This window comes from Triplophysa rosa, linkage group LG19 (assembly GCF_024868665.1).
Source record: "Triplophysa rosa linkage group LG19, Trosa_1v2, whole genome shotgun sequence".
NCBI classification, from domain to species: Eukaryota; Metazoa; Chordata; class Actinopteri; order Cypriniformes; family Nemacheilidae; genus Triplophysa; species Triplophysa rosa.
The window spans coordinates 18,896,091-18,921,888 of record NC_079908.1 but is presented as its reverse complement, the minus strand read 5'-3'; the positions used below and the strand labels follow the sequence as shown (position 1 = coordinate 18,921,888).

The window sequence follows — 25,798 nt, the reverse complement described above, 5'->3', positions numbered from 1 at the left end:
CGTGACACAATGAAATTCGAGTCCACTTTCCAAAACAGTACTCAGTATACTTAAAAAGAGGCTATACATTTACAGTAATATTCAAATACACACACAACATTTGCACACTCATTCACATTTAAAAAGGATAGACTAAAATAAAAAACATAGACTTTTTAAATATGGTTCTTTTATATACTTATCAGTAAAAGTTCTTATTTTATCTCACAATAAAAATGTTACATAACTTTCAGCAGCAATTTACAATCTGTCAGGAAACAACAGTGTGAATTTCTTTAAATAAAAATTGACAGGCGTGTGTGTATGTGTGTGTGTGTGTGCGCGCGTGCGTGTCTGTTAACCTTGTGTCCATTTAGTTATCTGATCCTAGAGTGCCCACCTGCGGTTGTCCCTAAGTTACATCAAAAACTTAATGTCCTTGTCAGCCTCATGCCACCTGCCTGGCACAGGTTACCATGACAACCATCTGTGTCTGATCAAACAGTTTGATAAAGGATCTCTAATGGATCTCTTTTCCCATTCTCTTCCAGTCCCTTAAACACACACACACACACACACACACTTTAAAAACACCCTCAGTATCTTCACTCTTAAAAATAAAGGTGCTTTAAAGGTTCTTCACAGCGATGCCATAGAAGAACCATTTTTGGTTCCACAAAGAACCATTCAGACAAAGGTTCTTTAAAGAACCATCTCTTTCTTACTTTTTTATAATCTGAAGAACATTGTTTCGCCACAAAGAACCTTTTGTGAAACAGAAAGGTTCTTCAGATGTTAAAGGTTCTTTTTTTTAAAGAGTGTTAGTGAAACGGGTTTTCATTCTATCCACAAGCCTGCATGGCTCTGTCCCAAATGATGCCCTAAGCACTCATGATTTTTCCGTTTGTGAAGTCTCCATTTTGGTGACCTGGGCTTGTGAGCACCTTTCTGACATCTAAATTGATGCAAGTGGCAGCCATAGAATTGCGCAAGTGTGTTGTTTTTATCAGATTACGTTACTTGGACAGTGATTACATCACAATGATGTCATCAAATTAGAACATGTGAGTGTGAGATAAGAGATCTGACTGACCCATGTCAGGGCTCCTTTGGATTTTTTTGTTTGGAGAGAAATATAGCACTTTTTAAAATTATTCTATTATAATGTATTTTAAAATGATATTGTTTAAATCATAATCAAATATAACACATAAATGTTTTGGGTGGCGTGGCACCAAACAGAATTAGAAAAATGTTGATGCTTCCAACCAAGTTCAAAGACTTCCTTTATCTGCTATTGGTCAGTCAAACAGATAGTCATGCCTGCAAACTCAACCCTGCTGTATGACGTCTGCATTTGTGTATTTAGAGTTGTTTTTGGCCCTACGCTCACCCCTCTCTCAATCTCTTTCACTGTAATAAATCAGAATTAATGAGCAGTCTTGGGTAGATCTAACAGACACCAACTTTGGATCGCCAATTAAACAAAAGAGGAAATTGTTTTTTTTTTACTTGCATGTGAACGTATGAGTGTGTGTGTGTGTGTGTGTGTGTGTGTGTGTGTGTGTGTGTGTGTGTGTGTGTGTGTGTGTGTGTGTGTGTGTGTGTGTGTGTGTGTGTGTGTGTTGCGTGTGTGCGTGTGTGTGTGTGTGTGTGTGTGTGTGTGTGTGTGTGTGTGTGTGTGTGTGTGTGTGTGTGTGTGTGTGTGTGTGTGTGTGTGTGTGTGTGTGTGTGTGTGTGTGGTGTGTGTGTGTGTGCTGTGTGTGGTGTGTGTGCACAGTGTGTGTTGTGGGAGTTTATAGAAAGGGCTGATGGTAACGGGTCTAACTCCTGTGACCCACCTCCAGCACACAAGAAACATACGTGGAGGAGAAAAAACGTTCACATACATATTTTTCTACATTTTCTATTGTTGTTGACACACATATTTATATTTTTAAAGCATGTTTATGATCAACAATTAAACAGAGACACATATTTATAGATATAATATGTAAGGATTCGCAAACACTATCCTCTTTCATACACACACAACTCAACAAGAGGAAGAACTCCTTTCCTCGCGGATACGATGAGCGCTCTCCACAAGGAGCACAGGATGTGCATGGCACACTTCTCTTCTCTCTCTCTCTCTCTCTCTCTTTCTCTATCACACACACCACACACAACACAACACACACACGCACACGCACACACAGCACACGCACACACACGCACGCACACACACTCACACACACACACGCACGCACGCACGCACGCACGCGCACATGCACACGCACACACACACGCACGCACGCACGCACACACACACACGCACACACACGCACACAACACAAAGTTAACCCATATATTAGTGAGGACATCACATACAGTAGACACAATGGGCCTTTCCTCATGGTGCGAACTCTTTCAGGCATCCTTACAAATATATTTCTCTGTATTTGTGAGATAACCTTGCAAAAGTGTAGCCCTGCCCTACACCCCTAAACACACACAGATAGTTGTTGTAGTGTCTTCAGACAATGAAAGCAGTGTTAGGAACACTGTGCTCAGACAAAGAGCAGATAAACTTTCCACACTCCTACAAATTCATGCACACACACAATTTAACAGAGGTCTGCAGAATGGAGTGTGTGAGAGAGTACTCCTTACACCTGTGTGTGTAAACGTGTACGTGTGTGAGAGCGGCAACTCGAACCGAACACAGTCTCCATGACAACCATGCAAAAGTTTGTCCTTAGTGACCAGATCTTACACACACATACATACATTCACGCACGCATCACGCATTCTTTCAAACGACTAAAAATGTGAAACATGATTATGATTCAAAGTATCCTTTCAAAGTATCCTCTGAAATGAATAGGAGAATGTGCCGCGTAGTTTCCCCCAGCAAAAGAATCACAGATGAAAAGAAAACTGTCATTATTCTTTCTATCTCTCTCTCAAACACGAGCACATGTACAGTTTGTGTGATTATTTGAGCTCGTCTTTGTTTAGTTTCGAGTGCATGAGAAGGATGCGTTTAGATTGATGGAGCCTTTTGTGCTTGTTTCTCTTTACTGTGAGACTATTCAATTCTGTTTCAAGAGGAGAAATCTCAGTATGTGCTGTTCCAAACATTTGGTGAAGTCTCACCTAATGCTTGCTGAAATGACTATAGAAACAATGACGTAAATGTAAGAAGGAAACAAGATTGCATCCTGAGTAAGCACGTATTGACGAAGGGTTGTAAAAGTGGGTGCAACTAAAAGGTGAGTAGGATGAATTCTATCTTTCAGAAATCCACATAATGCATGACAAGGTTTTTGTAAGAGAAAGTTTGAAGCCCTTCTGACCCTGCTTCCATTGAGCTGAGCGCACACTGCCTTCTAGTGGCCAAATAGAAAATTACAGAACCTATAAGTTATGTATGTATTGTGTCCATGGAAAGTATTTTTACTCAAGACATTTACAAATTTATGTATTTGCGTTAGATATGAAATAAAAGCAAAACAAATTACAAAAGAAAACAAATGATGCTAGTCCCTTTCTCAGAAGTAGGCCAACTTTACTTTTCCAAAGCACTTTTTAAATTGTTTATCAAATTCTCAAAAGACCATTCTTAGTCAGTGTACATATGCATTGTATAACTGGAAACCAAACAAACATTTATTATTATTTTAATAAATGACACTTGGTTTGAAATTTGTTATGTAGCCAAATGAATAGTTAATTTTTAATTAAGGGTCAATGAAGTAGGCTATCAGGATGTTCCACGTGCCAATTTTAAAATACAAATAAATAATAATGTCTATTAAAGAAAACATTAAAATGATGTGATTTTAGTGTTTTTCGTCTATGAAAAACTACTTAAAAATGTCATGTGGTACGACTGCGATTTATCTTAAAATTAATTAATTTCCTTAACACACTTAACATTTTTTACAAATCTTTAGTATACAAAGTGTTTAGAAACAAAGTATTTGCAGTACTTTGAGTTTTGGTAATAAACATCTCATAGTTTTGTTCTAAAGTTTTGTCTTCTTAAATCAACAAAATCAACTTATTTTTCCTGAAAATTGCATACAACTGATGTACAAGTTTAAAAAATACCGTTCATCTAAATGTACCAGAGATTCATATTTCAGCCATTGATTCAATTATTGATATTATTGGTGGCAACATGATAAGTGGTCATTATACGTTATTGACCCTTAACTGCTTTTTGGGGACCTTGTGTAACACAACAAAGTTGTCATTCGAATAATAGGTCAAATAAAAAAAACAAAAATCTTTGTTCCAACATAAATTATACAGTATAATCTTACATTAGATTAAACTCAACTCAACTTTATTTATATAGAGCATTTTACAATTTTCATTGTTACAAAGCAGCTGTACACGAGACATATTGACTGTAAGCAAAACAATTAAAGTTATACCTGTAAAAACAAGGAAAAGGTGAAAACACAGAAGACAGACATACCCACATACAAAACACACCACACACACACACACACACGCACGCACGCACGCACGCACGCACGCACGCACGCACACACACACACACACACGCACGCACACACATGTCTGCCTCCCGGACAGTGCAGGGAAGACTATTCCAAAGTTTAGGCGCTAGATAGATAGGAAAAGGATCTACCACCTGCACTTGATTTTGAAATTCTAGGTATTACCCAACTGACAGGACGCCTGAGAGCGTAGTTCACTCACACAAGAGAAGTTCACTCAAGTACTGAGGAGCTAAACCATGTAAGGCTTTATAGGTAATAAGCAAGATTTTAAAGTTAATGCGATGCTTTATAAGTAACCAGTGCAAGGTTGACAGAACCGGGCTAATATGTTCATACTTTTTTGTACGTGTAAGAACTCGAGCTGCCGCGTTTTGGACCAGTTGGAGTTTTTGTAATAAGCCTGCAGGGCAACCACCTAACAGTGCATTACAGTAATCTAGTCTTGATGTCATGAATTAACTTCTCTGCATATGACAGTGACAGCATATGACGTTGTTTAGAAATATTCTTAAAATGGAAAAACGCAATTTTACAGGTGTTGGCGACGTGGCTCTCAAATGACAGATTACTATCGAATATAGAACGCCAATTCTTAGCTGACGACGAGGGTTTTATGGAACATCCGTCAATAGTTAAGCAGTATTCTTGGTTGTTACGTATAGCAGTTTTCGGTCCAATAAGTAACACTTCAGTTTTGTCCGAGTTCAGTAATAAAAAGTTGTTACTCATCCAGTTTTTTATATCGACTATGCATTCCATTATTCGATGGAACTGCTGTGTTTCATGAGGCTTCGAGGAAATATAAAGTTGATTAAACTTAAATGTTATTGATGTCAGAGATGTTCGGCTTTTATACGCACTAGTGGAGCTACAGCACGTGTTACAGTATTTACATATTATACTGTCATTTTATAGCTGTATATACATTTAGGTAGACATAAATTGTATTTTTAACGTAAACCCTTGGCATCTTTGTTATGTAACTGTCGTCTGAGCATTACGCATTACTATACAAAAACCCGTGTGTTACATTCTATAGGTTCCCACTCTATATGTTCCTACCGTCGCGCGCTCATTCTATAGGCTCGTATGGCTCATGAGCAGGGAATCTATAGACTGTGACACAGAAGGAAACGGCATCTCGCGCTTCCCGGAAGCGGTACCGCAGAATCATGGCGACCGTCTCCGTGTGTCAGTATCAGCCCCGCGGTTTCAGTTTCGAAAACTGCAAGAGGTGAGAAGCGCCGCTTCTTTTTTTAATTTATTAACGGGAAGTTATCCGGTCGGGTGTTTTATTTAGAATGTGTTACTTTGGCAGAAATAACAAAGAGATTAAAGTGTTTTTAAGGGCTTGTACAGCGGGTGTTTGAGTCATGGCCCGTGTGAATGACTCAGGAGAATTCACTGAATGGCTTTTTAATGACTGTTTTAATTCAAGAAACATACGCGAAGATGTGTTTTACAGCATTATAACGTTCTAACGTAATATATAACGTTATAACGTAAATTGTTGTAGTTTTTTCCTTTATTTTTGTTAATATTGTGATTATTGGTGGGCTTCAGAGCCCTGCTCTCTTTCTCACCGGTTCAGACAATCACAACAAACACACACATTTAAGTACTTCATATTTGGATGTGATTCTGTCTTTTATATATATATATCGAAGCATATTTTGATTAAATATATTTTTGTTATAATTTTTATAGTTTTATAACATTACTCACACGATTTATTTATTTTGCTTAATTCTCCATTTATGTGAATAATAACGTAACAAAAGAATGATATGTCATAATAAAGATGTATTAAAAGTGTCCACTAGTTGTCAGGACAACGGAATTAAGTTCTCTAGTATTGTTATAGCTAGTATGATGTCATTAGAATAATTTAGCGTTATAAAAGGCGTGTCTTGTTGATTATTTCATTAGATTGGTTTATTTATTTAAAAAGGCATAGTACAAAAATACCAAAGAGCTGTGTCATCATCATCTATACTGTAGCATAAGATATTTTGTATCTCAGTTCCATATAATAAGGTTCTATTAATCTAAATAAATTGCCAACACAACTTAAACACAAATGCCTTTTTTAAGTATATCAATGCACATGCATATACCGATTGCTAAAACTGCAATAACAGAAAATAGTAATAAAATATTGAAATAGAAGAATAGGCTAGTACTATCAAAAAGGCATTTATGATGACTGGCATCTAAAAGTTAGTTTGAGAATCCAAATCTCTTTAAATAACAAAATTTGTGTTATAGAAATGCTCTTCTGGAAGCAGACAGCACTAAGTTTGGATTCAACGCCCCAGCCGCTCGCAAAACTGGCACCACCATCTGTGGTATTGTTTTTAAGGTAAGAAAAAGAGCACAAAAAAAGACTTCAACTGAGATATGATCTCAATCATTTACATCATAGAATCTCTCTGGCTCTCTCTCAGGATGGTGTTGTTTTAGGTGCCGACACACGAGCGACTGAAGGAATGGTCGTGGCTGATAAAAATTGCTCTAAAATTCACTACATCTCTCCTAATATATAGTGAGTACACAAACACAACATGAACAATTCCGTCATCCCATGTTCACACAATCCTTAACTCAAAATGACATTTTAAGTTGTTGTGGAGCTGGTACCGCGGCAGACACGGAGATGACCACGCAGATAATCTCCTCAAACCTGGAGCTCCACTCTCTGACCACCAGCCGTCTCCCTCGAGTCGCCACTGCCAACCGCATGCTCAAGCAGATGCTCTTCAGGTATTGGATTGTTTATCTGTCTGAGAAAGTCTTATGCTTCTCCATCCTCCTATTACTCCTATTCATTTTGTCTGTTATCAATAATGTTTTGTCCATTCTAGGCTTGGGCTGGAAATTCCGGAATTAAATTTTGACAGTATGATAACCTAAAGCAAAAGGGTATTGCAATTATAACACAAAAATGTTTTTTTTTTTTCAAATGTCTGCTTGGATAACAACTTTTCAACTGGACACAATACATTTTATTTTTAACCAACATATAGAACATGTATGTCAGGTAAAAATAAAGCCTTAAAATAATAATATTCTTTCAAAAAATGTATTTTTGTCATGTATATTAGACGTAAACATCAAACATTGAATTACACGATTTAATTATTTATTTTTGTGTAAACACAGCTCGTACCTTAGAAATGGTATCACTTAATTTTTTTGTGGTTGTGAAACCTTGACTCTTTAAAAAAAACTAGGTATACCTTGAAACAGGTATTCGGCCCATGCCTAGTCCATTGATTTGTGAAAATTATTTTTTACTATTTAAACTATTTATCCGGTAATCACAAATGACTGGAAAAGTCATCGAGAGATTAATGGAATGTGTTCTTGTGTATGTAGGTATCAGGGATATATTGGTGCGGCATTAGTTCTTGGAGGCGTTGACTGCACTGGCCCGCACTTATACAGCATCTATCCTCACGGTTCAACAGACAAACTGCCCTACGTCACTATGGGTAAGTTAAATTAAGGGTTGTAATCTTTTAAAGAATCTCTTCTTTTGAAGCGGCACCTTCTGTCTCCAAGTCATTCTTCCTTTCTACCCAAAGGGGGAGATATTTTTACTATGTATTCTGTCACTGGTGTTAAACGGTGTAAAACATCCATATTTTATCAGAATAACTGCCGGGTTGTGTGCCATTCAGACATGAACTGAGAATGTCTGCTAAATTCTAGTTAAATTCATGAATTTATATTGAAGTCACACGCAGGACGTAGAATTGGATGTGGAATGTGAGGAAAAGTTGATTCATAAAAAAAGAATACAAATAACTGCATCAATTTATTACCTAGAATAAAAATGAATCTAAACAGAAATATGATTTTTTCTTGTCAAAACTTTTTTTTCATAGGCCATTACACTTCCTGTCGTTCCATTTCAACTTCCTGTGGCGTGTGGCCAGTTTTCAAATTCACACTCATGAATGTTGGGTTTTTTTTCTGCCCAGAGAGATTCTCTTTTATGTTGTATTAATGTCAAAGTGTTTTTCTCATCAGGTTCTGGCTCTCTGGCAGCCATGGCAGTCTTTGAGGATCGCTTTAAGCCCGACATGGAGGTCAACTTCTTTCTTATCCTCACCTTTGTCGAATAAATATTCTCTTTTGTTTCCGATTAGCTGATCTGTACAGAGAGTTGTGATGATGATGTTGTTTGTGTTGATCAGGAGGAAGAGGCCAAGAGTCTGGTGCGAGATGCGATCGCAGCCGGTATCTTCAACGATCTGGGCTCAGGCAGCAACATTGATCTGTGTGTGATCACCAAAGGGAAGGTGGATTACCTGAGACCACATGATGTGGCTAATAATAAAGGCGTCAGGTAAGTGCACTGTGGATAATGCTTCAACAGTTTTTGAATGGCATGCAGAGAGGATTAGCGTAAAAGCAATGACACAGTCTGCATAATGAATCGAATATAAGTGACCATCTGCAGTTATTTTTGTTGTAACAGATTTATAAAAAAGTATATAAGATTCAGGAAATGGGTGCATGAGTTAGTAACTTTCTGTGACGCATGTGCTGCTATTAATGAAAGATCATCTGTGGTCACTGAATACTGAATGCAAAACTGATTCATGCTTCAATCAATGTTCCCTTTTAAGAGAGGATAATATCGATGGGCACCCCGTGTGAGTAATCCTGTGTGTTTCAAAATAAAAAATCAAATAGAGATGTGAAAGTAACCTACGTGTGTATTACTAACCAGGTTGTTGCAAAAGCTTTTTGTCTTTGTTGTTTTCTCGCTATTATTTTGGTAAACCAGAAGCACAAGTTTTTCAGCCCACTTTGAGTGTTTTTCAATGAGCGAGTTTTACTAAACTAACCCCGGGGAAGATTTTACAAGGACATACAGCAGTATATTCTGAATCAAAACATGTAGAAAACATTTACTTCTGTGTGCACACTGTAAACTTTTGTTTCTCTTGTGAAATCGTGTCTCTTTCCTTTGGATTTACATTCTTCATCTCTTCTCCTCACAGAACCGGAAGCTACCGATACAAGCGTGGAACCACCGGGGTTCTGACGAAGACTGTGACTCCTCTGAATCTGGAGGTTGTGGAGGAGAGCATTCAGACCATGGATACCTCCTGAGATCACAGTGTCACAACTCTTTGATCTGTTTTTTCCCTCATAACCATTTTCCTTATGTGGTGGTATAGTCATTTTTTCCAATAAAAGAAGTTGTCATAGTTTATGTTGTTTATTTTATTGATCAAGATTTTCAATTGGCTAAAATGTTTTGATCATGTTTGGGATTAAAGTATGCCAAGATAAATGTGAAGTTCACCCAGAATTCTTTTATCATTATGTCATTCCTAAACTGTATGACTTTCCTCTACAGAAAAAAATTAAACGTATATTATGTTAAAGAAACACCTTTGGCATTTCTCAAAATATCTTCTGTTGTTTTCCACAGAAGATTCATGTACATGTTTTGAACGACATGAGGGTAAAAATGACATTAAATGCATTTGTTTACCACGAGGGGGCATTATAGAGAAACCTTATGACTTCCTACCCTCTTTATGATCTAGGTGGGATTTTCTTTAACAAAAAAAAAAACGAGTAACACAGTTGGAAAACGTTTGTTTATAGTTAATTTTATTGTTAATTACACAACATTTACATACGAGGACATGACAATGTTTCAGAATTACTGAAAATATAACATCTCTTGGGGGAAAAGGAGTACGATGAATGGTTTCACATTAAATCACGTATGAATACTTTTAGACATTTGTCCCAAGAACAAGAATGTTGAACTCACGTCCAACATAATACCTGTCTTTACCGTGAAACAACCGTGTGCGTGTGTATTAGAAACAGATAAATACTGCTCTTTTTAAATGTTATGAATATATAAGCCTAACAGGATGTATGTATAAATAGAACCGTGTTGCGACTTCATCATGAGGTCCGAGGTCATCTGACCTGACCAATGTAACACCCTTCCACTTTCTCCAAACAGCACTGTGACGAATCATTCAAAGGCACGACAGATTATATCTGCGCTCCGTTTAATACAAATCTACAGCAATCAGCTTATATCTTACAAATGTAGCTTTCAGCCTACATTCACTCTTTCTTTATCACATATCTATCATAGCTTTATCAGTTGGGTTGAGCGACAGCAGACGTCACGGGTTTGCACAAAGGTTCTCCTCGCTGCTTATACCCACGTCTGTTTCAGGTGCTGGATGTCCACAGGTGCATCTGTTTGGCGAACTGCAGGACGAAGACGATGTCGGGTCGCTGATCAGGGTCGGGACTGATACACATACTGACCAGATCTCTGAGCTGAAACGCATACAGAGCGTGTAGTTAGTCACAAATCTGTTTCGGTGATGACAGACCGGGTGTGTGGGTATTTGTACCTTCTGTGAGTAGTGTTCTGACGGGAGAGGTGGATAATCACACTGCTCGATCTTCTGACACAACGCCAGCAGGTTCATCTTATCGCTGTAAAAGGGGCTGTGTAAAGCTGCCATCTGAGAGAATGACAACATATAAATATAGATTTAAACCAGTATAGTGATTTTTGTCTTAGTTCACCCAAAAATATCTATTTACTCACCCTCGAGTTGTTCCAAATCGGTATACATTGCTTTGTTCTAATGAACACAAAGAAATTTGAAAGAATGCTTTTAACCAAACAGTTCATAGCAGCCAAAATGACAATATTAGTCAAAAGTTTGCTTTTCTACTTTTTTCAAAATATCTTCTTTTGTGTTCATCAGAACAAAGAAATACATGTAGATTTAGAATAACTTCTGGTTGGTGAGCAAATAAAGACAACATTTTCATTTTTGGGTGAACTGTTCCTTTACATTGTAAATTCTTCAACATCATGTAATGGAGTGGATGTAAAAAGCATTTCACTACTATGTATGGTTATGTATGTGATGCAATATGTGATGTAACAATGCTTAAAGTTTGTAAAATCAAGCAAAGTAGTATTAAAATATATATAAAAAGGAAAATCAACCAACAGACATCATTATCATTTTTTGCATAAACAAAGCATCGGCATACAACTTTGACTTGACAACGTTTTCAAGTATTTAAAATGACGGTGATCATCTCATTTGAAAAGATCCGATAATTTCGTAACACAGCAAATTAACAACATTCAATTGATATGCATGTTTGTATACATCAGCACGAGCTTGTGTATGTGTTTACCTCATACAACAGACAGCCCAGTGACCAGATGTCTGATTTGAAATTGTAACCGTTCTCATGAATCCTTTCAGGAGACATATAATATGGAGTGCCAACTGTGAGATTGAGACATACAAAGAGGTTATGGGCTGTTTCTAGCTGTTTGTATAGAGAAATGTCTGTATGTTGAATGTGTATGTTAAATAATGTACAATTAATACATGAAATGTTGACCTTTGAGAGCGATATCCTATACTACTTCTAAAACTGAGACTAGTTAGTGCATCTTTTACTTAAACATCAAAATTGTGTGTGTACACGTTTGAGCATTACCTAGAGAGTGTGCGGCGGTGGTTTTGGAGCTAAAGAATCGACCCAGTCCAAGGTCTCCCAGTTTAACTTCTCCAGTAGCCGTGATGAAGACATTTGCTGGTTTTATATCTGATACACCAACAGAGAAAAGAGAGAAACCCAATAATTATTTAGACACCTGTTGTTGCTAAATTTCTACATATCAGACCCCAATAATTAAAGGTGAAGCATGTTTGTGTCTAACTAACATTTGGGACAAATGATGTCCCCAGCGGTGAGCTTAACCAAACAAAACTTCTTTGGAATAAAATTTGAATTGTATATTGAAGTAAATGTTTTTAATTTTGGTTTGGTTTAAGGTTAGTCTACATAAATAAAACAAAACAATGCTTTTAAACGTGCGCGTTTACCTCTATGCATGACTCTGCGTGAGTGCATGTGTTCCAGTGCGCTGCAGAGCTGCACAAAATACTTCCATATCGTTCTCTCTGGAATCAATCTTTGCTTCTTCTCAAAATACTACAATCATAAACACAGACATAAGAATGTTTATTTAAAAAGGCAAAAAATTAAGTCATAATTAAGGTTTGCATTATAACAATACACTGAATATGACAAAAAAAATCCCTTGGCAAACACAGGGTCACGATGAAGCATAGAGATATTTTAATGACATGTTGAATTGTTTATGTCACATTAAGGCCACTGTCCTTGTACTAAACATCACCTGTTTGTCATTAAAACCTCCCACACTGTTTTCTCAGGTGCTGACCTACCACGCTTTTATAACAGTACACACACACACACACATATACACAAACGCACACTGACAATCACCTTTATCATCTGAGAGAGGTCTCCAGCATCCGCCAACTCCAGAACGATATGCAACTCGTTGTCTTCAATAAACGAATCCAGATACTTTATGACATTCGGATGATTTAATTGCTGCAGAAACACAATGTAAAAAATAATCACAAAACTCTCGAACACATAAACACACGGATGAGTCTAAAAGCAAGTTACTAACCTTTAGCAAGTCAATCTCTTTAATGCAGTCTTGGCGGGATTTAGCATCCATCATTTCAAAGATCTGATCGAACACAATGAATTACACAATGTTACAAAACACAATCTTTCACAATCTACATCTTATAAGATACTGAGTCGTACCCTACCACTACCTGAACTTTTTATGAGCTTAAAAATCTTTTAATCTGTACGCCTAAATGATTAAAATTAGGGATGCACCGATATGTCAATTTTGGCCGATAATGATAACCGATAATTATTTAACACTGGAAGCCGATAATAGATATATTGGCCGATATACAGTATCTAAATATTAATATAACATTATCTGAGACTGAAACAAAAGGCAAAAAGTGGACGGCTGCTTTTATTTGAAAACATTCACTGCAGAAAACAAGGTAACCATTTTTTTTTTTCATGAACCAAGAAAATCATGAACCAAGCCTACTTTACAGTAACTAACTGTACTAGATTCATTAACTTTTAAACTTTTCTGGCATGTTTATTTAATAAACAAATTATAGATGTTCTTCCAGAGCAACCCAGTAAAAAAGGTTTTGTGTCAAGACAGAAATCGGCTTTAAAAAAATATGCTTTTGTTCCTATAATTTACACATTCATAAATATCTACATTCTGTACCTACATTAACAATGTTTTGCTTATAAGTAAGTGAATGATCATGACAGAACGACAGTATTGTACTGGATTTTAACTGTGAGTTGTGCAGTTGAAGTGGTTTAACAATGATCCATAATTTATCGGCCTAAATTTTATTATTGGCCGATAACACTCAAAATAACCATTTATCGCCCGATACCGATATGGACGATAATTTATCGTGCATCCCTAATTAAAATGATTTCTGAAGACATACTGTAAATATCATTTTGCTAACATTGAATAAAATTTTAATATTAATTTAACCTCAAGAAGGTGCCGCAAGAACATTTTTACAAATTCTAGGCAAAAGGTTCTTTAAAGACGCTATAAAACATAAAGATAATAAATTATTTAAAGATAATAAAACATTTTTTTTTACCATAGTTTATTTCAAATAATGACCCTTAACATTTGTATAATAATATTAAACATTCATGTTATCATTTTAAAATGCCATGCACACAGAAAATGTTATTTTGTACAAAGTATACATACTGCGTACTGCAAAAATAGTATATGTGATACGGTAACATGCTATTCGAAATATAAATCATATAGGCGAGTGTAAAATGTTCAGAATCACCTGCGCTTTCTTCAGGGCTACCCGCTGATTATCTAGTAGACATGTGGCTTTATAAACCTCGCTGAACTGACCACGACCGATCTTCTTCTCCACACGGAAGTTGGAAAGCATGGAACTGTATCCATATCCCAACATGTTCCTCTGAGAGGGAGACAGACAGCAAGTCAAGTCAGTACTAGACTGCGGTAAGCATTATGTTAGTCCACATATTAGTGTATGTCTGGATTACTGTAAATGATTCATACAAGACTGACAGGTGTAACAACAGCGTGTGCCAATAGCTGCATGTCAGCACGTGTGTGTGTGAGATCAAACCTGGTCGTTCTGTACCGGCACCGTGTAATTTTTATTCTGATCTTGGAAGCCGTTCCGTTCCATAATGACATTCCACACCTGCAGACAAACACAAAGACCATTTAGTCAATCAAAAACACATAGTCGCTTTATTGAAAACCTTCCCCGCGGCAGCTTTGTTTAGCTTGATTGTAGCATTCTGTCATTACAAACCAAACCTGATGTCATCTGTCAACACAGACAGATCCCGCCTGTCAGGGCTTGGATCACATCACGACTGTAAACTAGTAATGCAGGCATGAAGAGTACGTTCTTAAAAGTTACTTTTGACATTGCAATTCATAAATTCCTACAAACTCTTAAAGACAAGCAGACGGTAATGAGTTTTCGATGACAATCCATACACATGCATTTACACACATTCTTGGCTCTGGTCGTCCTCTTACGAAACCTTTTCTCTATCCACGGCACGCTCAAAATACTAGTGAAATTCTTACTAGTTCTTACCATGTATTCTTACTAAAACAATCTTCTTTTGAGTTCTGCAGAAGAAAGAAACTGTCATACAGGTTTGAAATGACAAAAGGGTGAGTAAAGGATGACAGACGTTTTACTTTTGGGTGAAATATCCCTTTAAGACACAAAACGCCGATAGAGAGACAAAATATTTGTGCACTGAAGCGTGTAGTATCGTACTTCTGAAGAACCTTCCAAAAAACACATGGGTGTGAGTATGGGTGTGTGTAGTCTTCAGGGCATCTGTTCAACATGACATGTACTAACAACTCCTGTTTATAATTTAAAAAAAGCTCCAGACAAACCTACTGACCCACATTTACACACATAAATACACAACAGGCTTGGTGAATCCCTGTTCCTACAACATTCCATGCCTACGAGGTTTAATAACGTCCAATTAGCGTGTTAGCAAGTGTTTAAGCATGTGCATGTGCACATTATAATCTTTTTTATAGTAGCGCATTGCAAAGCTTAAGAAAACAAACACGGCTGTGTGTTTGAGCAGTTATAAATAAGCCTTATGTAGCAATCTGTGAACAATGAAAAGTGGTTATGAAAATAAAAAACTCCATAAGCTATCAAACTAAATCATTGAGACTTGAGAGCCTGCTCGTATCAGAGAAAAATGTGAATACTGTATTCATACTGTAACCACAAACTACACTGAAATTGATCATATCAAGATAACAGCGACAAGAATCACACAACTGTCATTAACAGACACCAAGATCATACATCTTCTGTACAATAAAAAGTCCGTTCCTGCTCGTAAAGGTGAAGAAAAACAGGTCTGCAGGAAAGACAATGTTAAGAAAAGGAAGGAGAGGGTGTTTCTGTACCAACTTCCTTCCATTCACACAAAGAAAAGAGGAAAAATCACCGTCCAGATCACACTTTATACACACTGTGCATTCAAAGTGCAAATACTGACAGATAAAACGAGATGGCGTTAGATGTAACCGGCAGTTGTTTCCTAGAAAACCTTTTGCGTAATTAGAAAGCGGTCACATTTTAGTGCATGAGTCATGTCAATGTGCATTAAATGCAGCGCGTTGAAAGGAGATGGGCGTGTCGTGTATTATACTTGTGTAGTGGATGGACGGATGGAAAGATGGCAGATAGACACACTTTAGATCTAAAAACACCACAACATCCCCTTACACATCTCAATCTCATCAACAAAACCCCCACAGAATGCATGGAAACGCAACGCACACAAGCGTGTTTTTGATCACATCTGAATCTGATATGGTGATAGCAGCCCACATCATTGAAGCGAAGCATCATGGCCATGCCATCATGTCACTGAAAGAAACATGTTTGACTGTGTTTGTTTGACGTTAATCCCCTTTCAGTACAGAGAATAATGTGAGTCATACAGTTTATGGAGTAATTTGCATGCAGGGCCATAAAGGCTTAACATGAACAAATCCACCCGAATGTCATCAAGTTCTTGACTTTAAGAGAAATTGTGAACTTGGACACATTTGGAAAACTCTGATAGAAAAAACGTTTTATGTTGCTTACATTTTAAAATATGACAATGGAGGAGACATGCAAAGATGTGCCGGCAAGGTGCTAGACTAAAACTATTGCACATTTTCTAATTCTCGTATAATTAACATGTGTGCTTTTCTTTAACTCAGTTTATTTTATATTAAACAGTTTATTTTTATATTATGAACGCAACATGTGCATCAAACCCCGCCTCGTTTTGTTATACTTCAGAATGTTAAACTAGTTTCAATTATTTAAGCATTAAGTCTTTTAATAAGTTATGCTTGATAAGCATAACGTTTTTAATATCATAAACATTCGTTTAATCTATGTAACTGGTCCATAACCGTGTTTTTTATCTACTGCCTCATTACTTTGCATTAACTCAATGCACGTCACTATTTACTCCGAGTGGTGACGACATACGAGTTAGAATCACGGGCAAAAGTGATACTTTGTGGTCAAAAACACGTGAATGGATGCAAACAAACACCGCCTGTGGGCGGAGTCACAACTCAGCAAATTCTCTTTACAGAAAAACAAGCGCGCAACAATACCACCATACACACAATCCAGTTATACAATCGAGTCATACACACTAAAAAAAGAGACATGATTGTATACAGACGTTGATATAAATCTTTTGAGTTATATTTGCATGAATAATCTAAGTTGGTTTCGATGTGGGTGTTACCGTAAGGCTTCAACATGTCACGGAGTATCGAGCTGTATTTCACAGTCTCGGTGCGTGTTTCCTCTATACTTACTAATTTCCCTATATAGCATTTGCAATGCGATATGATTGTTTTGGGGTATGTTTACTGCTTTAAAAGCATGCATCTGAATATAAGACATGTCGCGGAATAAGGCCGTAGTATACAGTGCACCTACATTAACTTTCAAAACAGATCTACTTTCCGTGCACTTTTTCATATCTGACACATGCAAGCGAGACACATTTCAGAAAAGCGCAGTTTCTTTAAATTATACACACTAAACCACATGGCAACATTGCCTACCTTGTTGCTTATAACTTTATTCCAGTACGACTAAATACACATTGTTGTCTTTTCGCCTTGTTTTAATTTAGATCCCCTCTCTCTTCTCTGTGGTGCCTTTTTTGCGCACAAGCCAAATGAACCCCAAGAGCAATTTGGCACGATCTTCCTCTTCGACATGAACACGTTGTGCGACTGTAACACTTCGTATCCCGAGGCGTGCGCGCGCACACACTTCACGAGCATCGCGTTTTCAAGAAATTGGGTTAAAAGTCACGCAGCTGTTCCTCTTACCTCTCCGATGCGCTCCTGGAGACGTTCACAGCGCCGAAAAATGTTGCGAAGTCCCTTTAGTCAGCATCCACGCACACCAGATTCACTCGTGTCACGGCCCACGCGAGTTTGAGTCACACCCCGGGAATCACATGGCTGTCTGTGACAAGAGCAAAGCACCGATTCTGTCTGACTTTATTTACACTGGAAACATTACTGACAGAATTTAACTGATAATTCATCTGATATTATATTATATTATTTTATATTGCATTGCATTGCATTACATTACATTATACGTTATATTGTTCCCATCTCAGATAATAACCAAAAATACACCCAAAAACATTACCAGTAGAGACCCTCAGAGACCATTATAGTGTTCTTTAAAACCAGTTATAACCATTAAATCCAATCGAATATCTGTGATGATTTCTATTTTGTTCAGCAGTTTTTTTTTTAGATTTCAGTACAAATGAATGGCTGGATCCAAAATCATGAATTCTAGGTAGCCTAATGACGGAGATTTATATTTATAAATTGTGTCCTTTTATGTGACTTTTACATAATAAACTGTCCTAAGCCTGACCGTTAGGTAACTTAAAAGTTCAGACTTAACATAAAAGTGACACGACGACAGCCTTTCGCATAACGCATAACCCCACGTGTAAAAATGATATCAGAGTAAAAAACCCCAGACTTTCATGTGGCCTTGTTAATGGAAAGTGAACCCACATCTTTCTAGAGTTTGCTGTAGATTTTGCCTCTCACTTTCTGTCTTGCACGCACACACACACACTCATTTTCTATCTGAATAGTTGTCATTCTGGGGGAATTTATGAATGCCTTTTCTGACTTTAGCACAGACACAGACTGAGAGAGTGAGAGAGAGAGAGAGAGAGAGAGAGAGAGAGAGAATTCAGCTATTTTTATCAAGGTTTGCTATTGCAGACACAGTCTGCAGATTTGCAGATTTGATGCATGCTGTACATGAGTAAAAGGGAAGTGGCAAGAATCCATTTTCGTTGCAATAAAAAAAAGAATGACATAAAACGGTCACGAGCCTGTGGTGGGGAACTTCTGTTTTTTAAAAGGGTTTGTGTATCTATGATTAGACTCGGTGTGCGTGTTTTATATGTATGTTTTGAGTATTTATGGTATGGTTTGCGGGTTGTGAAACGGTTGACATTTTGATAAGTCAGAAGCGCCCCCTAGAGCTCACAAGCAGTAACATTAGGACAATCGCTAATTAAAAGTAAAATACATTTTTAGTTTTTGTTTAATATTGTTTATACATTACTTTAAGACAACCTATTATCATATTTGTATGTCTGTTTGATTGTTCTCAGGGAATTTAAAACCAAATCAGAATTTTTTCACACATTTTTTTCAAATAGGTTTTCACATGTCCACTTAAAGGGATAGTTCATCCAAAAATGACAATTTTGTCATCATTTACTCACCCTCTTGTCATTTCGAACCTGTATGACTTCCTTCCGCAGAACACAAGAGAAGATATTTTGAAGAATGTTGATAACCGAACAGCGGTGGCACCCATTGACTTCTATTGTATATGGACACAAAACCAATGCAAGTGAATGTCAACAACATTTTTCAGAATATCTTCTTTTGTGTTCTGCGGAAGTCACACAGGTTTGAAATGACAAGAGGGTGAGTAAATGATGACAGAATTTTCATTTTTGGGTGAACTATCACCTTAAGACAGTGTGCGTTTTGTTTTATTTGAAGATATCTTGTCGACTGTAGTATTCGTGTTAAAAAGCTAACACATGATAAAATAACACAAGTATCATAAAATTGTCTGACTTTTTTTTTTTTATAATTTGTACATTATTATTTATCGTAAATGTGCAAATATAATTTTAGGTCTGGTTGTTATGTCTGCTCAGCCTGGATGATCCGGTTTACACAGTTTTTAGCATGTGGCTATTTTTTCCACATGTGTGTGTTACTCCAAGTCTCTGTGGGACGGGAGAGTGGCATGTCCTGTAATTTCTCATCCATAAAACACACACATGCACACAAACACAAACAACGCTTGCTTGCGGTAAACACTTGGTTCAACCACAACCACCACCCTGAAATGTGCAGCGTACACAAACCGTCCGAATCAAGCATGCACCCCTTATTATTTCCACGTTTCTCTCCCTCTTCTGGGTGAAAATGATTGTGAAGGATTTCACAAACACCATAACCACAAGCGATATGTTTTTTTTTGCAAAGCAAAACTAAGACTTCATTAGCAGCTAATAAAACAATGTGGTCACAGAACAAAGACAACACCAAATGTCTGTCTTTGATGCCGGGTCCGTGTCTCTGTGCCAATCCTGCCTGTACTGGGACGGTTTAACCTCAGCTCGTATATGCAGAATGCAAACCACAATCACCTCAGCAGGGATCAGGATCATTACAATTACACAAACTTTATCCACTCACAAAAACAAGCACGACACACACAACCAGCGTAAAATAATCAAACAGCATACACCCCAATGCTGAATAAACAAACATCTTAACCTCACAATGTGAACACTTTATTTTACTTTCATCTATAGAGAAGCGTAAACCTAGTTAATCTTGTTTGGAGACTTCGAACAAAAGCCAAACCACGTTTGACTCCCACTGTGTGTACTTATGAGGGCATGAATGGATCTTGAGTCCAAAGTTTGCTGCTTTAAACCTTTAAGACTTTTTGTGACCTGATATGAGCGAGTTATAGCTTAATCGATAGCACAATCTTTACATTTCTGTAGAATATACTGCAGTAACTGTACTTTGCACAAAATGCAAGTGGTCTGTACATGCACAGAGTAGTTGAATAACATTTGCCAAAATGTTCTGTATACAATCACAGCATATTGCATGGAATATTCTAGCCAATGCATTCAACTTGACCTTCCATTAAAGGAGTATAGTTCACTTCAAAGTTTGTCCCCATTGACTTTCTATTGTATTTTTTTTCCAACTATGGAAAGCCAATAGGGACAGATTTTGAGGTGAACTAAGCAAAAATAAGACACTTTTAAGTAAAATTGGAGTAAAAATGCTAAATAACCATATTTACTGAAACATGTGGGATCGTGGATCAACAATGTATCGTACTACTCGTTTATCGTTGCATATTACATATAGTTTCACATACTTTTTCTTTTTAAACAGTGTACGGTACATGCTCTGTATACTATATGCAATATTCTGGTACTCATTCTGAACATAGTTTATATTAAAATGACAAAACAAAAATAAAAAAGTCAGCCCTGATGCCATGCAATACCTTCTAAGTTCTGTGGTTCTTTTAGAAAACGTTCTGTTGCCGTAAAGAATCCAATATTCTGTAAACAGATCTAGAATCAATACTCTGATCTGCAAAACCTATAGTGTGACATCAAGAAATATCGTTTCAGCCGACTCAAGAACGTTATATATGAAAAGTGATTCGGTTTTTGTGAATCTAAGATGCTCTGTGATGGAGGACCTCAGAAGAAATTAGAGGTTGTGCATTGTAAAGGGCTCATGCTGTTGTGGTTCACATGTATGTTTTGTTCTAAGCATGTGTGATGTGATGGAGAGGTGCTGGAGGGGCTGGGTGTGTTCAAGGATGGGGGAGACATCTCCGGTGAAGGAACAGATGGTGACGTGGTGGAATTGTCCGAAATATTGTCCGCACCAATGCTCTCCTGATACAGGTGATTCCTCCTGAATTTTGCACGAGCATTCTGGAACCAAACCTGCATGAAATAAAGACGCCATTGAGTAAACAGATCTAAAACTTGGTAGGTGTTTTATCTTATAACATCACACATTCAGAAACGCCATTCGGACCTGGAGCACGCGTTTCGAGAGGCCGGTTTTTTGTGCGAGCTCTTTGAGGTCTTTGGCGTCTGGATTGTGGTTGTGGTTGAAGAAGGACTGCATGCTTCGCAGCTGCTGGTGCTTGAAAGACGTTCTCATGCGTTTGGACTTCTGACAGCTAGACTGTCTCACTTTCTCCAACAGGTTCACACCCATATCGCTCACATCTAGAGCACACAAAATGAATCAATATTGGTATGACGCACACTCAATGCTAAAGAACCAGTGCATTATAGTCAATTATATATATATATATATAGTTAGGAGATATTGTTCATTTACATTGAGGGTTCAAATGTAATATATGACTCATTAAGCCATATACTTATAACTATTACAGAACATGATGATTTTGCTTTTAGTTTCATTTTTAAGGTTATTGCTTTCTCTTACATGCATGTTTTGTTTGAGTCAAAATGAAGAGTTTATTTCTAAAATGAGATAACCCCGTTTAATTTTTTTTCAAAAATCATGTTCTTTTATTTTGCGTTCCAATTTCAATCAAACTGCAGTTGGTTTGTTTTGATTTTAGTGATAATAACTCATAAAATACAGCTAACTAACACAATAAAACACAATAAAAACACGATAACATAATAAAAACTGAGTTATCTCATTTTGGAAACAAACTCTTCAAATTTATCAGTATAAAAGGAGCTTTTAAGATTAGATAGATTTTATTAAGGGCTTAAAATGAAAGATCATTCAAAAAGACCATTTTCTGCCAAGAAAGCATATCAAACATTTGCGAAACACTCACAACATTTTTTTGTTTGTTTTAACTAAAGGACCCTGCTGATACCATATTCTTTGATAAAAAATTAACATTTATATTACAGAAAGAAGCCATGCATAAAATGTGTTCAGACTATCTTAAAATGATGCACAATGCATTACCTGAATTATAAACAACATGGTCTGCTGCATCAAAATTTTTCCTCCTCCGTGATCGTCCTCTCTGCACCAGAGCCCCTTCATGTGTGGAGTTCTGAGAGTTCGTGTGATGCTGTAGCATCATCTCGAAATGGATCTGACAGTACACTGAAGTGTCCCTCATTCCGTAATGATCTCCAGTGAGCAGCACTTTGTCGCAGGTGACGCAGGAAAAGCAGCTCAGGTGGTACACCAGATCCCTGGCTCGCATCACTATCTCTTTGGCTGGGATGCCCAGGTGACACCGTGCACATCTTTGCAAAGAAAATGTCCTAGAAGACGAGATATTATAGGGGTAAAAAATGTGACTATTAAAAACAAGATACAGATTTAAAATGTCAGGAAACTATAACAGTTAAATTATTTTATATTCTCATCATTTTTAAGTCACACTGACACAGGAGGGCAAAACAGTTTTGTCACTTTATTCAATTAATAATTGCAGTTTCTGTTGACCAAGGTCATGGGTGAATTAACGTTTTTATTAAGCAACAACCTTGCAATGGGCAATTGCTTATTCTAGTAAATAATTTAAAGAAGGTTCTGAGCCTACCAGTTGACTTTTAAAAGTCACCCAATTTTGAATAATATTTAAAGAAGGTTTGACAACTGTATTTTGATTTTACCTGTAGTAGTCCTCTTTACAGTAAATATCGCCATGTTTACTGAAGCACGTGAGCTCTGACTCCAAATCAGCCTGACACGCGCTGCATTTCAAACAGCGCTCGTGCCACTGTCTGTCAGCCGCGAGCAGGTAAAACCGATCTGAGATCAGTCTGCCACAACCGGCGCACACCAGTGACTCGCAGCTCTGAAAAACAACAGATACACGTTTATTAACAGTTTTCAGCAATCATCCTAATTTGATATTTACTGTTGTTAATTTTACATTTCTGCAAAGTTTGTAAACTATATTCATGTTTAAACAAATTAGGGTCTATAGCAGTATTTGCATAATTAAAATATTTTGGGACATACGACCTATTCAGACTAGATCATTTAAAATGAATAAATGAAATTTATTAAACTACGCGCATCTTTTCTATCACGTGCATGCAATTTGACTAAAGCGTGAAATAACAAACGAAACGATGGACGTTTAATCGCCTAAATGCAATGCAAAGCAAAGATGCCACATAAAACCGATTTCCCTATTTTTGCAGCTTTAATTGATACAGTTATTACTTTAGGATTATAGCGTCTTTAATTATATATTAATTTGTATTGTGTTATATGAACATTTATGACTGAATCAACCAATAGCCTCAAATTTTTAGAACAGCTTCCAACTGCATTCGACTTTTTCCATTGATGCAGTGTTGGCAGATTTGTAATACAACTTAAATATGCATAAAACAAACTGTCCATAACAAACGCGCCAAATCACGTTATTATATGCCTTTATGAATAAGACTATGACTTTAAAATGCTGCCTACTTTTCCTTTGTCCAGCAGAAGAACGTGAAATTAATTCTTACCTGTTCATTGTCTTCCATGTTGATAGTAGTCGTTTGTGCTGTTCTGCACGAGGATAAATGCGTATATTCCACCCTTCGTATGCTAAAGAAGTGAGATGTCTCTTATCTATCTGTTCTTTTGTTTATATATAGGAGCAGGTTACCTTAACTACAGTAAATCTCCATCATCACTCTAAAAGCATCTAAAAGGCAGCCTACAAACATACCAATAAGATGCTGTTGATGCAATTTCAAGCTGTTTTTTACTTTAGCAACAAATAAACCAAAGAAATCAAAGTTTAAGTAAACTGCAATCACAAAGCCCGTTTGGAATAACAGAATCCCGGATCTAATGAGGCATAAAAGGATGTAGTTGCGTTGTGTCCATGGGTGGATCTGCGGGTTGGCACGGGTGCAAAAGACTGAGCCAGTCTCGTTCCCTCTGACTCGTGTTCAGGTGCGGTGGATAAGATAGTTGCGCGCGCTCCGAGTTTGCGTGGAGACTTGAAGACGCAACTGCTCAGACTCCGCGCGCTTAGCGACATCATTTGCTTTTGTTATGGCCTGCACACTCCCTCATGATACAGGCAAGACAGAACCGTTAAATGTTTTGTTTATGACTGAATCAACCACACGTCGGTTAAACCAATTAAAGTAATTTTGAGAGGTAGATCAACATCAGCTCCCACTCTTTTTATAACGATGCTTAAGTTATTCTAAAAGAAGCAAAGCAAGCACCTGCCTTGCCATTGTAGTAGAGGTTAGCATTTTGTAAACATATTAATACACAATAAATAAACAATGAACAACTGTATTTGTATTAAATCAAGTTAATTAAAATGTATAAATGTTGTGTGTATTGCTCATTTTTGCTAATGTTAATAAGATCTAAAAAGGAAAGTTAATAAATTCTGTTCATTTCGTTCAAAACCTCTTTCTCTCTGACTCTTCTTGAGAAAGAAGAAGAAAATATTTAGAAAAATGGCTCCTTACAATGCAAGTCAATGATAGCCTATCAAAATTGTTTGGTCACCAACAATGTTTTTTTAATCTTTTTATTGTGTTCTGCATAAAAAAGTCATACAGGTTTGAAATGACATGTGGGTGCACAATGATTTAAGCAAGTATAGTTTTAACTAATAGGCGAATTTCAATAAAAAATACTACAGTAAAAATAACTTGGTGGATATCATGTTGTGTGTATTATGTATTATTTACAAATGAGATGACGTCACTAATGTGAATTTGTTACAGCCCTTTCACTATAACTGTTTCCATAAGTTATACAACGTAACCAGGGTTGTGCATTAACCGAACTTGAATTGAACTTTACACGAAATGACAAACTGCCTTAAAGTCCAATATTTGTGGTGTGTTTTACAATAGGCCAGCGAGGCTTGGGAGAAAAACATTAGAGAAAGAAACCCATAAATCCGATCTGACATTATTTTACATTATCAACATTCTTCAGACAACGTGCTACTATGTATATTTATTAAAAGAACTCTATCGCAGTCGTTTCAGACTCTGAAATAATCCTTGAAGTCCTAACAACATAAAACATCCATACTGACCATCTGCCGTACAGCTGTTACAGTTGTTGTTGAAATACATTATCGCAATGCCAAGCATCATACTCCACTCCCTTCTGTGTCACGCACCTTCTACGCCACTGC

General features: G+C 37.0%; 3 protein-coding genes across 4 annotated transcripts; 1 reads left to right on the top strand and 2 right to left on the bottom strand.

Moving 5' to 3' along the window:
* The first annotated feature begins 5,605 nt into the window (after nt 1-5,605).
* psmb7 (proteasome 20S subunit beta 7) lies at nt 5,606-9,901 on the top strand. Its single transcript, XM_057360347.1, has 8 exons — nt 5,606-5,727; nt 6,762-6,855; nt 6,941-7,038; nt 7,116-7,256; nt 7,872-7,987; nt 8,529-8,587; nt 8,696-8,847; nt 9,509-9,901. Exons 1-8 carry the CDS (start codon nt 5,666-5,668, stop codon nt 9,618-9,620), a joined length of 834 nt encoding a protein of 277 aa, XP_057216330.1. The 5' UTR covers nt 5,606-5,665; the 3' UTR covers nt 9,621-9,901.
* A 216-nt stretch (nt 9,902-10,117) lies between these two features.
* nek6 (NIMA-related kinase 6) lies at nt 10,118-17,995 on the bottom strand. Of its 2 annotated transcripts, none has more exons than XM_057360467.1 (10): nt 17,881-17,995; nt 14,594-14,671; nt 14,279-14,419; nt 13,033-13,095; nt 12,840-12,950; nt 12,413-12,521; nt 12,024-12,131; nt 11,712-11,806; nt 10,904-11,017; nt 10,118-10,826 (listed from the first exon to the last, which is right to left on the bottom strand). In XM_057360467.1, the coding sequence occupies exons 2-10, from the start codon at nt 14,654-14,656 to the stop codon at nt 10,716-10,718; spliced, it is 915 nt and encodes a 304-aa protein (XP_057216450.1). In that variant the 5' UTR covers nt 14,657-14,671; nt 17,881-17,995; the 3' UTR covers nt 10,118-10,715. The 2 variants fall into 2 exon arrangements, with proteins under 2 accessions (XP_057216450.1, XP_057216451.1); XM_057360468.1 differs by lacking the exon at nt 17,881-17,995 and adding an exon at nt 17,608-17,831.
* Nucleotides 17,996-20,403: 2,408 nt separating this feature from the next.
* On the bottom strand, nt 20,404-25,781 carry lhx2a (LIM homeobox 2a). The gene is made up of 5 exons (XM_057360514.1): nt 24,144-25,781; nt 23,292-23,476; nt 22,630-22,937; nt 21,703-21,899; nt 20,404-21,608 (listed from the first exon to the last, which is right to left on the bottom strand). Exons 1-5 carry the CDS (start codon nt 24,159-24,161, stop codon nt 21,357-21,359), a joined length of 960 nt encoding a protein of 319 aa, XP_057216497.1. The 5' UTR covers nt 24,162-25,781; the 3' UTR covers nt 20,404-21,356.
* Between the last annotated feature and the right edge of the window lie 17 nt (nt 25,782-25,798).

Excerpts from the sequence above, each read along its gene's own strand:
- psmb7 (XM_057360347.1), top strand. The coding sequence starts at position 5,666 with ATGGCGACCGTCTCCGTGTGTCAGTATCAGCCCCGCGGTTTCAGTTTC. Across the intron at positions 7,257-7,871 it reads CTCAAGCAGATGCTCTTCAG|GTATCAGGGATATATTGGTG; the intron begins GTATTGGATTGT and ends TTGTGTATGTAG. Across the intron at positions 7,988-8,528 it reads ACTGCCCTACGTCACTATGG|GTTCTGGCTCTCTGGCAGCC; the intron begins GTAAGTTAAATT and ends TTTTCTCATCAG.
- nek6 (XM_057360467.1), bottom strand. The coding sequence starts at position 14,656 with ATGGAACGGAACGGCTTCCAAGATCAGAATAAAAATTACACGGTGCCG. Across the intron at positions 13,096-14,278 it reads TAGCCCTGAAGAAAGCGCAG|ATCTTTGAAATGATGGATGC; the intron begins GTGATTCTGAAC and ends GTGTTCGATCAG. Across the intron at positions 11,807-12,023 it reads CACCGCCGCACACTCTCTAG|TTGGCACTCCATATTATATG; the intron begins GTAATGCTCAAA and ends TCAATCTCACAG.
- lhx2a (XM_057360514.1), bottom strand. Across the intron at positions 22,938-23,291 it reads TGTAAAGAGGACTACTACAG|GACATTTTCTTTGCAAAGAT; the intron begins GTAAAATCAAAA and ends CTCGTCTTCTAG. Across the intron at positions 21,900-22,629 it reads CCATGTTGTTTATAATTCAG|ATGTGAGCGATATGGGTGTG; the intron begins GTAATGCATTGT and ends TGTGTGCTCTAG.